The sequence below is a fragment of the Rattus norvegicus genome, chromosome 16 (genome assembly GCF_021556685.1).
Source record: "Rattus norvegicus strain SHRSP/BbbUtx chromosome 16, alternate assembly SHRSP_T2T, whole genome shotgun sequence".
Taxonomy (NCBI): domain Eukaryota; kingdom Metazoa; phylum Chordata; class Mammalia; order Rodentia; family Muridae; genus Rattus; species Rattus norvegicus.
Genome location: NC_141549.1, coordinates 31,180,176 through 31,196,060, shown reverse-complemented (window position 1 = coordinate 31,196,060; position 15,885 = coordinate 31,180,176). Strand labels below are relative to the sequence as shown.

At 43.0% G+C, this 15,885-nt stretch overlaps 2 protein-coding genes across 1 annotated transcript in view; both read right to left on the bottom strand.

Annotated features, from left to right (window-relative positions):
* Erich1 (glutamate-rich 1) overlaps positions 1-15,885 on the bottom strand; it is a gene marked incomplete at its 5' end in the record, with an annotated part of 52,793,804 nt that overhangs the window by 52,468,303 nt on the left and 309,616 nt on the right.
* The window catches only part of Cpe (carboxypeptidase E), a 110,792-nt gene that overhangs the window by 29,134 nt on the left and 65,773 nt on the right, over positions 1-15,885 (bottom strand). Inside the window, 2 exon segments of the mRNA NM_013128.2 lie at positions 99-266; positions 1,899-2,095. Of these exon segments, the coding sequence (NP_037260.2) occupies positions 99-266; positions 1,899-2,095 (365 nt within the window).

The window sequence follows — 15,885 nt, the reverse complement described above, 5'->3', positions numbered from 1 at the left end:
CGATTCATGGCAGTCCTGTGTCGTTCACTGTGATGATGACGCTGGAACATGCTTCCCCAGCTACGGGACAGACCCCGGGAAAGCCGCACACGTGCTACCTTTGAATTTTGGTCCACAATTTTCTTCAGATTCTTCAGCAGGTGGTTGTTGGGACCGCCTTCTTTCTCATTAACATACACGATCCTATCCAAGTCTGGGAAGTTCCGGTTCAGATCTATTCCCTGGGCATTGCTGCGGCCCACGAACCAGTCCTTCAGCTCACCGGGCTAAGAGACAACAGAAAGGCCGCCATTGCATATTAGCACAGTCGATACCTACTTAACGTCCCCATCATTGCCCTCAAAATTTGATTACTGAGATTGTCTATTACAATATCCTCCCAATACTACCGTGCTCACCGCTTTATCAGCACGCTCATGAAAGGGCCCAATTTAAAATATTTGTTTGAAACTACACTTTGAAAAGAGTAGTTTTAATAAATAATATTTTTAAATTAATAGTAAGTATATGTAAGAGATGTTTAGCAAATTTCAATAACTGTCAGTACAAACTAAATGATTATGGGTGACCTATTTAAAAATCACACCGTCAACAATTAGCATCAAGTAAAATTGCCTCTGTGAATCCCAGAAGCCTGATTTTAAATCTACAAATGAAAAAATAATCCTAAGAACTTAGGATGAATTGGACATGAGTTTCTTGTGTGTTAATAACTTCAATGCCTTTTACAGGTTTCTTTTAAAAAATGTGTGTTCTGTTTCAAAATCTTGAAGAAAAGATTCTAAACGTCTTTATAATAAAATGATCAGCATGAGAAAAATGAATGTGTTTATAATGTTTGTTACATAACGTGCATCAAAATTTTACATTTTACACAACAAAGAGAACACACAACTATAACGTTCACAGTGTAAGCCCACATAGTTTCTCTGTAAAAGCCTTTAGTGCCAGATACAGTTATATATGCACACCTTTAATGTCAGCACTCAAGAGGCAGAAGCAGGAGAATCTTTGTGAGTTCAAGGCCAGCCTGGTCTACAAAGCAAGTTCCAAGTCACCTGGGTTACATAGCGAAACCCTGTCTCAAAAATAAAAAAGCCATTAGTTTTTTGCCTCGCACTTAAAATGTATACAATTATTTTTATTGTAAACATGAGAATTTGGGTTTGGCTCTGGTTTTGGTTTGGTAGTGAGCGGGGAGGTGACAGTGGGGGTTGTGTGTGTGCAGTGTCTTTACTGATCTTTCATAAAACCAGCAATTAAAGCAATTAAACTTCTGTAAAATAATGACCTAATTGCAAGTCATTCTGCCTTCAGTCCAGCAGAGAGCGCTAGGACGCCAGTTCACTCAGCGGCAGGTGTAACTCGCGGTGGTTCTCAACCTTCCCATGCTGAGACCCTTTAAGCAGTGCGTGCCTCCTGCTGTGGTGGCCCCTCAACCACAAAATCCTCTCTGTTGCTACTTCACAACTGTAAGTTTGCTACTGCTATGAATCGTGTTCTTCGATTATTATCTGTGTTCTTCGATGGTCTTAGGCAACTCCCATGAAAGGGTGGCTCATTCCCAAAGGGTTCACGACACACAGGTTGAGAACGGCTGCTTTCAAGGCAAATTTGCCTAGTCACAATTACGAATATAGAAGTGTCATTTATTTAACAGTTCGGTAAAACACAAAGCATTAACTCATTACAAAACTTCTCATTAGAGCTTCTGCTGAAGAACTCTCTTTGTATTCTTTGTATTCTAAACTTTTTTTCTTCCTAGCGAGCTGGACTATGTCTCCCTCACACTCGGTGAACCCTAAGCACTACCACGGCATCATGGATAGACAAGTGCGCATGGATTAATATATCAGAAAGATGGAGACAGCAGGCCACCCACCCTGCCAGGCACTCACCTGAGATGCTGCTTTCTCAAAGCCATCGGGGTTCAAGGAGGGCATGATATGGATTCGTGTGCTGTGGATCAGGTTGACAATTGTCTCATTCCCTCTCTGGTATTCGTTACACAGGTACTGGGCCAAGAAAATGAGCAGCTCCCGTCCAACCGCCTCATTACCATGCATGTTCCCAATGTATTTAAACTCAGGTTCACCTAAAAGACAGAAAAACGCATGGTAGGACTTTCTATGTCAACAAAAATCGGCAGAGGACACTCCCGCTATGCTGATATTTTAGCAACTTGACACAAACCTAAACATATCTTTTCATAGACATAGCATTTCTCTTAATCGAGAAATGCTTCCATGAGATTGATCTATAGGCAAATCTGTAGGACATTTCCTCAGCGAAAGGTTGATGTGGGAGAGCCCAGCTCACTGGGGTCTACGCCAGCCACCCTTGGGAAGTTGGTCCTCCACGGTACAAGAAAGCAGGCTGAGCAAGCCGTGGAGTGCAAGCCAGTAAGCAGCAAGTGACCATGGCCTCTGCTTCAGCTCCTGCCTCCAGGTTCCTGCCTTGAGTTCTTGCTCTAACATCCTTTAATGATAGACAGTAATGAGAAAGGGTAAGCCAAATCAAACACCTCACCCCCTCCCCAGGCTGCTTTTGGCCATGCTCTTTATCACATTCATGGAAAAGAAGCTAAGGTGACAGATTTTATATATATATATAAAATTTTTTGTGTGAATAACCAAGAGCTTCTTTTCCCTCTAAACAAGGAAACAGGATCCCAAACATCCTACAGCGCTATCCTCCCAGCCCCCCTCCCCGGTGATGACATCTTGCAACATTGTGCCCACTCTCAGTTCTTGAGGCCCCTTCCTGCCGTAGGAATCAGGATCACCGTGGAAGTAATTAATGTTCACTGCAGTAAGTCCCAAGATTCTTGCTGAGTAAGACCTGTTATCCTAAGAGGAAGACAAGACCATGAATTCTCTCGCCTCACTGAGGAAAGACCCTGTGAAGATAGCACGTTATGGAGGCGTCCACCGGCATGGCAAGAAGAGAGGGTTGATCACAAACCATGTCTGCTCCACCTCCATCTTCGTTTCTTCAAAACTCATGGAAGGAGTGACCTCTAAGGGACTCTAGCCAGCTCACAAACAAGTCTCTGGCAGGTCTTGCCCTTCTCCCCCTCTCCTCTGCCTTGCTAAAAACTGTTCATTTACACTCCTAAAGCTGGCCACCTAGGAGCATCCATTTACTTGGTCACTTCCTCCTCCTCCTGAGGCCAACCCCTAAGGTTTAGCTATCAAAGTATTGAAGTCCAGCACTCAAAAGATCCCTTTGGCTCACCTAATTAACAAGCCCAATTAAAATTAAACACCCCACCCTAGCACGGGGCTTCCCCCTACCTTTATATGTGCCGCACCTGTCTCCTGTCTATCCAGAGGCAGCCCTTTGTCCTACTCCAGGACAAATAAATACTCCTCCTCCCTCTCCCTTGTCACCTTCTCCTTCTCCTCCACCCTCTGTCTCCTGACTTTGTCTCTCATTCCCTGCCCTTTGTCCCCCTGAGGCAAATAAGTCTCCTTTGTGCTGAGAATTTGGCCTTGGGGGCCCTGATACCATTTCTTACACTGAGTCCAGTCTTTGTTATGGTGTCCCAATCAGACTCACATCCTAATTCTGATAAAACGCTGGATGCCCCTGTAGGTTATACCCTGCATTTTGTTTTCTTGCATTACCCTTAGCAAACATTTGAAAGGTAAATATTGTTACCCATCTCTATTTTCTAGATGGATGGACTGAAATCCACACTGCTGAAGAAACCGGACCTTGATTGTGCAGCCTGAGAGACAAGAATGCAAATCCTGGCCTTCTGCACTAGTTAAAAGTCCATACTCTCTTTCCCCCCTGAGCCATAAAGATTAAAAGGAGACAAACGGTGTGGGATCAAGCCCTGCACCAGTTCTTACTGGCTGGCCCTCTGTAAGTCATTTCAGCTCTCATCCTCTCTGCCATCTTAAAAACAGAGAAAACAAGAGGTTGTACCCTGTAGAGAAGAAATAATGGCTGCAAATACCTGTACCCGGAAACAGGAAGTGCTGTGCCTTTGCTGTCATGATTCCTAACAGTGTTATGATTACTGCTACATTATCTTGTCACTGTGAGATTCTTTGTCAGACATAACCTAATTTTTGTAACTAATTACCTAGAATAATAAGGAGAGACGGTTGTTTCTGTTATCAAGATGGCGCAAATGAAGCCCAAGGAGAGAAAGTGTTGCTGAAAGACTTTGAAATGGAATGCAGTCGCCTATTTCTACTGCTCTCAGTTGCATTCTGGGAGGACTCCTGATGCTGCAGAGCATGGCAGACAAGGGGTCTTCCTGAGTTCTGCTCCTTTCTGCATCATCTACCTCAATTTTTCAGTGGACAGGATACTCCCACTTATAAAATCATGAGACGGCTCCTCTGAGTATTAAAGAGACAGTCCTCTCTCTCTCTCTCTCTCTCTCTCTCTCTCTCTCTCTCTCTCTCTTTCTCTCCTCTCTCTGTCCCTCAAATGTATTACTTAAATATTCTTTGCCTGAGATTCGAGAGCCTCTGACAATAGTGGCTGTTCACAATGGTAGCCTGTTCTTGGGTGTCCTTGTTCGCCTCCTCCAGAGTTTACGCTAATCTTAATCTGAGGATCAGGTGGGAAGTGGGACAGTGCTAATTATATCCAACTTGCTTTGTTTTCCTTTAAGGAATTTGAGGAAGAGCCTCTACCTAAACTACCTGCAAGGGACTGGTCAAGGGGCAAGAAAGAGGATAAGAAGGATGAAGGATGTTCCCTTTGATTCTGGCCTCCAGTCATACCAGTTTGTCTTTTTGTGAAAGCACACTCTTAATTCTGCCCCTTATTGTGTAAAACATCTGCACTGGACACCTTCCCTTACTGTGTGGAACACCTGCACCAGATTCCTTCCCTTACTGTGTGTGTAACACCTGCAGCAGACACCTTCCCTTACTGTGTGTAATACCTGCAGCAGACACCTTCCCTTACTGTGTGTAACATCTGCACCAGATTCCTTCCCTTACTGTGTGTGGAACAGCTGGTTGGGGAACAGGAGAAGCTGTTGCAGGGAGAGAGGAGAGAAAAAAGAATATAATGAGAAGGCCAGGCTGATTCCATGGTAGACTTCAAATTGGCAATTAAGGAGACTAGGCCTAAAAACTGAACAACTCCAAGCAAGGCCAGGCAAGTCAATTACTAATAGAAAAACCCCAGGTTCTCGCCTTTACTCCCAGGTAAAGGAATGTCCCAGCCACCTGACCTGAAGCAAGGACAATGGGTCTGCAGCAGCTTCCAGACTTCTTCAGCTACTTCCTCAGTAACAGTCCTCAACCCTCCCTCCCCAGCAAGTTTCCATGCCCCACATCCCAGTAACTGAATGACTATAGAGATGGACCCAACAGATTCACATAGAGGTCACCTACCTACCCAGGAATCCCCTAATGTGCTTTAAATCAGGCCTGCAAACTTACTTGGGGGTCTCTTTCAACCTTGGTCGTGGGAGACCCCAGCATGCTGAACTTCTGCAGACTAAAACACTCTTTGAGTTTACATACTATGTGAGTCCAGGGTATCGTTCTTCAGCAAATCATGGACCCTTATAATAGATAAAAGAGTGGAGAAAGATAAGAGGGAAGAGAGAAGAGAGGAGAAATCAAGGTCAATGAAGGGGGTGAGAGAATGGAGATTAGAGGGGAAGAAGAAAGGGGAGGAAGGAGATGGAGAATGGGGAAAGATGATAAACACACACAAGAGTGATATAGAGAGGGAGAGGATGAAAACAGATGAGAGAATGGGGAGACAGGTGGGGTGGGAGAGATGGAGAAAGAAGAAAGGGAAGACAGTGCAAGCAAATAAAGGTGAGAAGCTATCTCACGTTGTTTGAGAAAATTGATAGGGTGGGCACTGTGGTCCCCAACCCCAGCACAGTCTGCAGCTTCCCGTAACTGAAAAGTGTGAACTTGCCCCATGCCTTGAAGAGAGAATGACTAAACTGAACTTTTAAAATTAATTCTCTGAGTTTCAGTTTTAAAAGGGAAACACTACCTGTTTTATGATCACCGCTATATTATCTTGTCACTGTGAGATTCTTTGTCAGTCATAATGTAATTTATCCTTTGTAACTAATTCCCAAGTATAATAGAAGAGACTGTAACTTAGCCAAATTGGCCCATCTGCTTCAAGCTGGCAGTTTCTTTTGCATTTAGACACAAATGCTTTGGGGTTGTGCACATTCTTTTTGTTTCTGCTATGGGTGTCACCATTCCCTATGCCACACTTGCTTGTGACTCTTGATTTCTTGGTCAAAAATATTTCAGTATTGTTTCTGGGTTTTGCCTGTGCAAGAAATTCCTTTCACAGCAACTCTCCCCAAAAATTTTTATTATACTTATGAGTAGATAAAAAAATTCTTTGGGTAAACGTGAGACAACATATGTCATTATATATGTTGTCAACATACTAATATAATGAAATTTTAAAAAGAAAAGTAATTGTGACAGCACAAAATAAGGAAAGTTATCCCCGACCTCAGAGAGAAATTGAGCCATTACACAGTGCTAGCTCCAGAATATGAAAAACTCAATTCTTTTCAGCAGGCTAACATGATGTAGGAGATGGAGTCATGATAATTAAATATAATATTTGTTGGATCTCATATAAATCCCCTAGCAGAAGAGACCAGAGGGAACTTAGAAGCAAATAAAACACCAAATAAAAAATTCCTAAACTCTAGGAATGTGGGGTCTGAAGACACAGCTGTGTGCTTGAACGCTGTCAGGGATGAAGCAATGATCGGGGAACGTTGGCCACACCACGACCCCGCTTCAGGATTCCAAACCACACTATCTCCTGGACCTCGTAAGCTGCTCCCCAGCCCTGACCCCACCTAAAGCCAGAGGGAACCTTTTGTTAAGAAATAACTTTTCATTATTATTGTCGTGCATATGCCTGTGTGTGTATGATGTTCAAGGGACATAGAAGACGTGTGGATGTCAGAGAGCATCCTGGAGCTGGTTCTTTCCTTCTGCCTTCACATGGGTCCAGGGATTGAACTCTGTTCATCAAGACTGTAAAGCAAATGTTTTACCTGCTGGGACATCTTGCTGTACCCAAGTTATCTTTTGAAATTACAACTCTCTTAAGAACCTATCAATAACTACCCATTTTCTCCTAGGCCTAGGTTTGACCAACCCAGCAGTCCCAAGAAAAGAGAGGCCTTTTTTTCTTTCAGTCATACTACAGCCAAGGTGCTGTTGCCTAGAATACTCAAATTAAAACATGAGCATACTTTTCTATCTTCACATTTTTAATTACAAATAACCACAAAGTAACACGGGTAACGAGGCCTGGCATTGTTAACACCTCAGTTTGAAATTATGTATTAATCACTGTGACTAGATTCCCTCCCCTCCCACACTAAGCCTGCAAGTTTTGTTAGAGGTAAAATGGTGTCTACTCCAGTCTGTCAGCCATACTGTGCAGGGAACCTATAATATGAAAAGACCTCAATAAATAGTAATCCAGGGAAATCTTGAGAAAGTTGTAAGTTAAACATCCAAAGTCCATCTTCCTACACAGTGAAAGGGAGTAAGTGAAAAACCAAAGGGAACTTGAAGCATCATAAAGAAGGAACTCTGAGTGCCATGGAGAATATTAGAAGCCTCCATAGCTTGCTGCCTTAGTGGAAATTCCTTTTGGGGAGTAGAGGCAGCAGAGTTACAAACAGCTGATTTCCCAAGAAGGAGATTAATCTCCATGGTCACCACAAAACCTTGCCAGGCAAGAGTTTTCTAATCACTATTTTTGTTGTAGAGGCTAAGCAACAGATTCTGAAGAAACTGCTTTCAGAACCCTTAATCCCAGAACAGAGCCTCAGTTGAAGACTGGGTGGGATGAATGGACCTCACAGTGCCAGCCTGTCTTTAGTTTATTTGGGGGCTGAGGGACTCGAGGGGGACAGGTGGTGGCATCTGTCTTCCTGTTTACAGTGTGTTCAGGAAAGAGCAAACCCCAGGTTCTCCAGGGCTGAGGCTGCCAGGTGCGGCACTCCTTGTGGATGTAATTGATGATGCACACGCACCCACACGGGCTCCCTTATCTCTCTCCTAGCAACTGGCTCACGAACCACAATTCTCCGAAGCACAATTTCCTCGCTCACTATCAGACTCATTTCATCTCTGGATAATAAACCCCAAGTTCCAGGGTTGGCAACTGAAGATTAGCACAGGAGCGGGTAGATTGCACAGGGGGTACTCAGAAAACTTGCCTTCCATACCACATCAATTACCACACAGTTCTTTTTAAGCTGTCAGTATTGAAGTTCTTATCACAAGGCAATAGTCCTCAGTCAAGAGGTTATTAAGGCAGTCGTCATACATAGAGAATCCTATTTAATACGGATCTCTATAAATTCTCTATAAAATATCAAGTTTCTTTTGTCATCCATCAGTAGCATGGAATAACTAATCTACCTGATAAGACTGGCATTCTCATTAATACAAGTAACACAAAAAGTACACAAGCTTGACACAAGCTAGAGCCATCAAAGGAAATGTCCCTATGAGATCCAGCTGTAAGGTATTTTTTTAATTAGTGATCAAGGAGGTGGGAGGGGTGGGTAGCCTGACCATTAGTGGGGCCATCCCTGGGCTGGTCATTTCGTGTTCTATAAGAAAGCAAGTTGAGCAAACCATGAGCAAACAGACCAGAGAGCAGCATCCCTCCATGGCCTCTGCACCAGCTCCTGCCTCCAGGTTCCAGCTCTGTTTGAGTCCCTGTCCTGACTTTCTCCATTGATGGATTGTGATCTGGAAGTGAAAGAGAAACTCTTTCCTCCCCAACTTGCTTTTTGGTCGTAGTGTATTGTCAAAGCAGTAGAAACCCTGACTAAGACAATAAGTTTAGAACAGTCACTTTTAAAAATAAAATCCACAAAGGTTTGTTTTCATTTTTATTTTTTTAAGATAAGTCTTGCTAAGTAGGCCAGACTGGCCAACATTCAGATCGTCCTCAGCCTCCTCAGAACTTGGGTTGTAACAGGTAGATATTACCAAACCTGACAAGAGCCACAAAAGGCAGAAATTACTTCAAAAACCCCAACCTAGAGCAGCAGAAGATTTTAAGTCTATCCTTATTATTCTTAGTTTGCTAAATCTATGTATCAGTATGACTTGAAATAAATATATAAGAAAACACAATTTAAGGAAATGTTTATTGCCACAAAAGTAAAATGTTAATATTTTACTCCCGAGAAACACACCCACTAGGCTTAACGTGCAGATACAGTTTGAAGCAGTCGGTAAGCTAACAATGCTCTCAAATACAGGGAATATTTATACTGTAAAATGATCTGAGAGGATTTAAAGCAGAGAGGTTAGAAGCCCAATAGGCTAGTCTAAAAGAAATATTCAAGCGGGGCTAGCGAGATATCTCATCTGGTAAAGGTGCTTACTATCGAGCCTCGGGATCCAAGTTTGATTCTCAACACTCATATACAATAAATAAAATTTCATCTATAAAAAAAGTTTTAAGAAACAGCTAACTTAAAGGCAGATGTAAAAGCAGTATATCTGCTATATTTCCTATAAGAAAGAAAGAAGGAAGGAAAGAAGGAAGGGAGGGAGGGAGGGAGGAAGGAAGGAAGGAAGGAAGGAAGGAAGGAAGGAAGGAAGGAAGGAAGGAAGACCATTTCAGCCCTTCTCCTCATAGAAACACCAGACAGGCTGACTAACCATTGTGTGTGTGCTGCATTGGCTAGGGAGCTTGAAGGGCCACAACATGGAGAAAATTACTGTCGGAAAATGAGCTACTGCGATGGTTTGCTTGGCACTATTAGAAGGTGTGGTCCTGTTGGAGTATGTGTGTCACTCTGGATGTGGGCTTTAAGACCCTCATCCTAGCTACCTGGAAGCCAGTCTTCCATGAGCAGCCTTCAGATGAAGATGTAGAACTCTCAACTTTGCTTGCACCATCCCTGCCAGGGTGCTACCATGTTCCCACCTTGATGATAATGAACTAAACCTCTGAACCTGTAAGCCAGCCCTAATTAAACGTTGTCCTTACAAGAGTTGGCTTGGTCATGGTCTCTGTTCACAGAGGTAAAACCCTAAGACAAATACTGAATTTGAAAGTGAGAGAGGAATTGTGAGACTACATACCAGCTACCAGAGCACCATACATGTTTAGGAACAATAAAGAACACAGAGATAGAAACAAGCTTGAGTAATAGTAAGGAATGGAACCCTCCTGTGATTTAGCCTGAAAACAGGTAAAGCATACACCAAGATGAATCGGTTCACCAACATTTTATTACAAATGAATCCCTGTTCACACGGGAGGTACATTCACCGCCCAGTCACACAGGGAGGCTGGTTCTAGAACACTCCAATGCTAGCAAAACATGAAGAAGCTCAAGACCCTCATTATATATAACCTCTCCTCTTTCTCCTCCATACTTGACATAATCTGGACTACAGGTAATGTTTGACACAGAGCAAATATCATGCAAATAACTGTTTGTGGTGTACTCCTACAGGGTAGCAAGCAGAAAAAAAGTCTGTATGTATTCAGTATGGATGAATTGTTAAAATATTTTTGAGGGGAGTAGAGAGATGGCTCAGTGGTTCAGAGCACATGCTGCTCTTCCGTTCCCAGCACCCACAACTGCCTGGACATCCAGTTCCAAAGAATTGGATATCTCTGACCTCTATAGACACCTCTAAGCACATGGCAAACATTCACACACACACACACACACACACACACACTCTCTCTCTCTCTCTCTCTCTCTCTCTCTCTCTCTCTCTCTCTCTCTCTTTCTCTTTAGGATAGTAAAATAATTTTTAAAAAATAATACTATTGAATAGCACATATTCATAAACAAAATTCCATTTCTCAAGGACACTACAATGGAACAATGACTTCAGTGACTTTAAGAAATGGACAAAGGCTATAATAGCTTCCCAGTCATTAAGCTGATCTGACTCACAAATTGCTTGCAGGTAGGGACACTGGAACAGATGGGCCCTTTCATCAATGGGCCCTCTCCTCCTGTGGTAAGGATGGTTGGTGTAAGCCCATTAGTGCTGCAAATTGCTTCCATTCATTTGACAATCAGCACTGTTACAGTTATAAATCACCTTTGCAGGAGCAAAGCCCTGCCGGTTAGTTACTGAATCATCAATAAGGACATCAATAACTGGCTCCTGCTTCAGCACAACATTAGCAGGCTTTTTTTTTAATGCTGAACATATTTCTGAAGGAAATTCAAAATGCCAAGAGTCAGATAAGCAGTGGAAGAAGTTAGTTTACTCATAAGGACTGGTTTGTCTTCTACACAATAAATGATGGAAAATAAAGGGAGAGAAACTTTAAATACACACACACACACACACACACACACACACACACACACACACCATTGCAAAAAAAAAAAAGAAATTACAAACCTAGAAAGCACTATAGCCTCCTACTTTGTTTTTTTACTGCTTTTAAAACCATATTGAAAGAACAACCCAATTAACTTAACATCTTAAAGTGCAGTCTTACTTAATCTGATTTTGTTTAATGGTCTCTGAAAATAGAACACATTGCATAACTATTTCTATCACATACAGATTGTTTCTTTAAAGCTTCAGTTGATATTTTTAATTTAATTAATTAATAAATTAATGTAATTTATTTACATTTCAAATGTTGCCCTCTTCCTGGTTTCCCCTCTGCAAATTCTCCTATCCCCTCCAGTCCCCCTGCCTCTATGAGGGTGCTTCCCCACTCACCCACCCACTCTCACCTCACCACCCTAGCATCCCCCTCTGCTGGGGCACGGGGCCTCCACAGGGCCAAGGGCCTCCCCTCCCATAGATGTCAGATAAGGCATCTTCTGCTACATATGCAGCTGGAGCCATGGGTCCCTCCATGTGCACTCTTTGGTTGGTAGTTTAGTCCCTGGGAGCTCTGAGGTGTCCAGTTAGTTGATGTTTTTCTTCCTATGGGGTTGCAATCCCCTTCAGCTCCTTCAGTCCTTCCCCTAACTCCTCCATTGGAGTCCCCATTCTCAGTCCAGTGGTTGGCTTTGAGGATCTGAATCTGTATTTGTCAGGCACTGGCAGAGCCTCTCAGGGGACAGCTATACTAGGCTCCTGTCAGCAAGCGCTTCTTGGCATCAGCAATAGTGTCTGGGTTTGGTACAGAGGGTCAGGAAATTGAATGGAGTTGTGTAGCAGTGGGGGATGGGGAACTGGGAGTAGCCACTGGAAAGTTCCAGATGCCAGGGAAGCAAGAGGTTCCCAGGACTCACTGGGGAGGGCATTAGCCAAAATACCCAACAAAGGGGAGAGAGAACCTGAAGAGACCATATCAGTGGATAGGCAAGGCCCGCAGTTGAGGGATGAGGCCACCTACCCCATCTCAAAATTTCAACCCAGAATTGGTCCTATTTAAAGGAAATGCAGGGACAATGAGTAGAGCAGAGCTGAAGGAAGGGCCATCCAGAGACTGCTCCACCTGGGGATCCAGCCCATCTGCAGACTCCAAACTCGGACATTATTTTCATTTGTGTGCTTATGGAGTTTTGAGCCTGTGAGGATGGATATGCAAGTATAAATGCAAGTGCCCTTGAAGGCCAGAAGAAGACATTGGATCTCCTGGAACTGAAGTTATAGGTGGTTCTGAGCTGCACACTATGTGTGGGTGCAGAGAAGTGAACCCGGGTCAGTATTCCCTATAACCGCTGAGCTATCTCTCCAGCCCCATTTTTGAAAATATTAGTTATGTATTAGCTATTGGCATTACTTTATAACTCTTTTATATATGAATTAGTTAGATCCTCATTGAAAAAAAGGGACTGACCCAAACAAGGAAGATCTTCTCTTCTTTCAAAGCTCATAGAAGAAGCGGAGTTTCAAACGTTGTCTGAAATGGCCCGGGTCTTCTCAAATGAAGTCGTTTGGTGTCGTCACAGAAGACACTGCAGAGTCAGTGCATGTCCGTACACAGTGGTGTGCAGGTTACACCCTAGTGTGTAACATTGCCTATTTGTAGTGTGTAAATGCTTCCACCCCTTGCCAACTTGTAATTACCAAGGCTAGGTCATTTCACTGAAAACTCAAATAGGCTCTCACAAACCAAGTACTTCAGTCTACCACAACACATGCTGAGCAATACCTGGGGATAAATAGCCTCTGATTCTTCTAATGGTTCCCCACCAAATGAAATTGAAGCCTAAGGAGTCTGAGAAGTTTCAAACATGTGAGAAGTATAATCAGACTAGACTCTTCCCTGGGCTTTCCATGCCTCCATCCATCTCATGTTCGTCAGGCTGGGGCTGCGGTTGAATGGAAGAGCTCTTGCCAACTGGGCACAGGCGCTGAACTTGATCTCCAACACTTTACAAGATTAAACTATTACACTGGGAAAGTTAGGAGTCCTGATTTTGATTTCTGTTGTATTCGTATAGGCATGTATTTAAAAGCACTGTGGTATCAATTCAATGGAGGGGAAAGGGATGGGATTACAAAATATTTTGCTGTTGTTGTTTTGACTAAGCTAGTTAACCCAGCAGTCTCTCCTTCACCACACTCTGCACTCCTTTGGCAAAACATTAGCTACAAGAAATCACAGGAAATGTTCTAGTCTAACCACAGGAGCCAAAGTCAACCTGTAAGCCCCACCTGCTCAAGGACCAGGTAACTTCCAGCAGTGTGCGGAGTTACAGTTCTTAGAAAATAACAAAGCTACATGGTTTTCCATCATATTTTTATGATAGCCCTGTGGATTTGCCCTTAAGAAACCCCTACGACAAGTGACTCCCGGCATCTCACTGGGATTCCAGGGAGTGGAGCTGAGCAGAGCCCATCCTGGTCAGTGTTTAACTACTGCTTGCTTTAACTTTGGCTCAGAATTGTGGAACTGGTTTTTCTCTTGAGACTCTCCCTCAGGAGTAACATAACCTGTTAAGATTTGGTTTTACTATATATTTACAGTCCCATCAGGTGTCCAAAATGCCTCCTCCTCTCCTTACCAGCAAGACTATTCTCATGATGGGAAAAGAACTAATGGCCTCCTCACTGACATTCATAAGATACATGTCATAAGCACATAAGTGGCCTTAGAATAAGTGCTTAAACTGTTAACACAAAACACCTTATTGTTGGTGTCCGAGGAGAAGCAGCCCCTGAAACCCCCCAGAAGCCAAAGACTTGTCCAAGAATGTCTTGGGCAGACACTTCCAAGCACAAGTCAGGTACGCTGTGAGTTGTCTTAATGAAAAAGTCTGAGTGATGATTGAAAACCTTTCTGCAGATAGCTGTCCCACAGAAAAAGCAGGAGTCCTTTAAGTATTGTGACATCTTGTGACGACCCCAAGCACTGGTTGGAATGCCCATATGAAGAGATTTGCTAAGAACCCTTCTGGATCTTGACACATCCTTTAAAACTCTCGATTCCTAACCACTTGAGATAACTCTCTCAGAGGACCCTGCTGTCCTTGGGAATGTTCTTAGCAAAGCAAATACAAAATACACAGTGGAAAGAAAAATGCATCTAAGAGGCTAAGAACAAAACTGAATTAAACAAGCTAGCTTAGAAAGTGGAGAACAACTCCCTTTTATTATCTCTCTCTCTCTCTCTCTCTCTCTCTCTCTCTCTCTCTCTCTCTCTCTCCTTTCTCTCTTTCTCTTCCCCCTTTCCCACCTCTTCCCATGGTGACTTCCCTGACCTCCATCCTTGGGGCCAGTGAACTCGCCCAAGAGCAGCTTCCCAATAAATCTGCATTTAATATGAAAAAAAGAAAAAGAAAAAAAGAAAAAAAAGTAATGGGTTTCCTTGGAGCTTTTTTTAAAAAAAGATTTATTTATTTTATTTATATGAGTGCATTGTGACTGTCTTCAGACACACCAGAAGAGGGCATCGGATCCCATTACAGATGACTGTGGGCCACCATGTGGTTGCTGGGGATTGAACTCAGGACCTCTGGAAGAGCAATTAGTGCGCATAACTACTGAGCCATCTCTCCAGCCCTCCTTATGGCTTTTAAATGCATCCTTAATTTTGGTTAGCCCATCTCCACCCTTCCTCTATCTTATCCCCCTACCAACCCTTGTCCCTGACCCAAATAAACCTTTGACCTACAGAATCATAACTGATTGAGGTCCTGAGAATAAATGTCTCGTGAAAGCTTGTTCCTAAATGAGACCTCTATATCAACCCTACCCCAAGGCTTATGAAAGAACACAACAGCAAAAGAATGGGAAAGAATGTTCTATAATACTGTCTTCTAGACATAATGTGGCAACATGACCTTGAACTCATGAACTTGACACTATGGTTACCTACACAAGATCAAGCTCATAAGACCAGTCAATATTTCAGTACATAGCACTGATTGGACTCAGTGGGGAAAAATAGTGGAAAAGGCATAAAGGTGGGGGTGTTAGGGGTGTCCAGGGAGGATGGGAGATAGGAGTTGGAGATGGATATGGTCAATGTATTCAGGTATAAAATTATCAAATAATAAATTAAAGAATTATAAAAAAAGTAGGAGTCACTGACTCTAAACATTTACTTCCTTTGTTTAGATGTTTGTTTAGCACTTGTGAGACCAAAGGCAGAATTAACATGTATCCAGTATATACCAGGTGCAAAGACAATATTTTTTATTAGTAGCTCATACAAAACAACAACAACAACAAAACCAACCTTAGCAGCCACCCTAAGAGGCAAGGAAGATCATTGTTCCCAATTATCTGGGAACCCAGGTCACATTAGGCTTCCCTCCTGTGAGGTCTGGATACCCCCACCCCCACCCCCACCCCTCTCTCTCCTCCCTCTCTTCCTCCTACTCCTCCCTCCTTGATTCTCATCCTCTTTCTGTCTCTTCATATATAAAACATGGTTTAAAAAATAACAATCCCCACACAGAGCTGGAAGCATTGCTAGAGT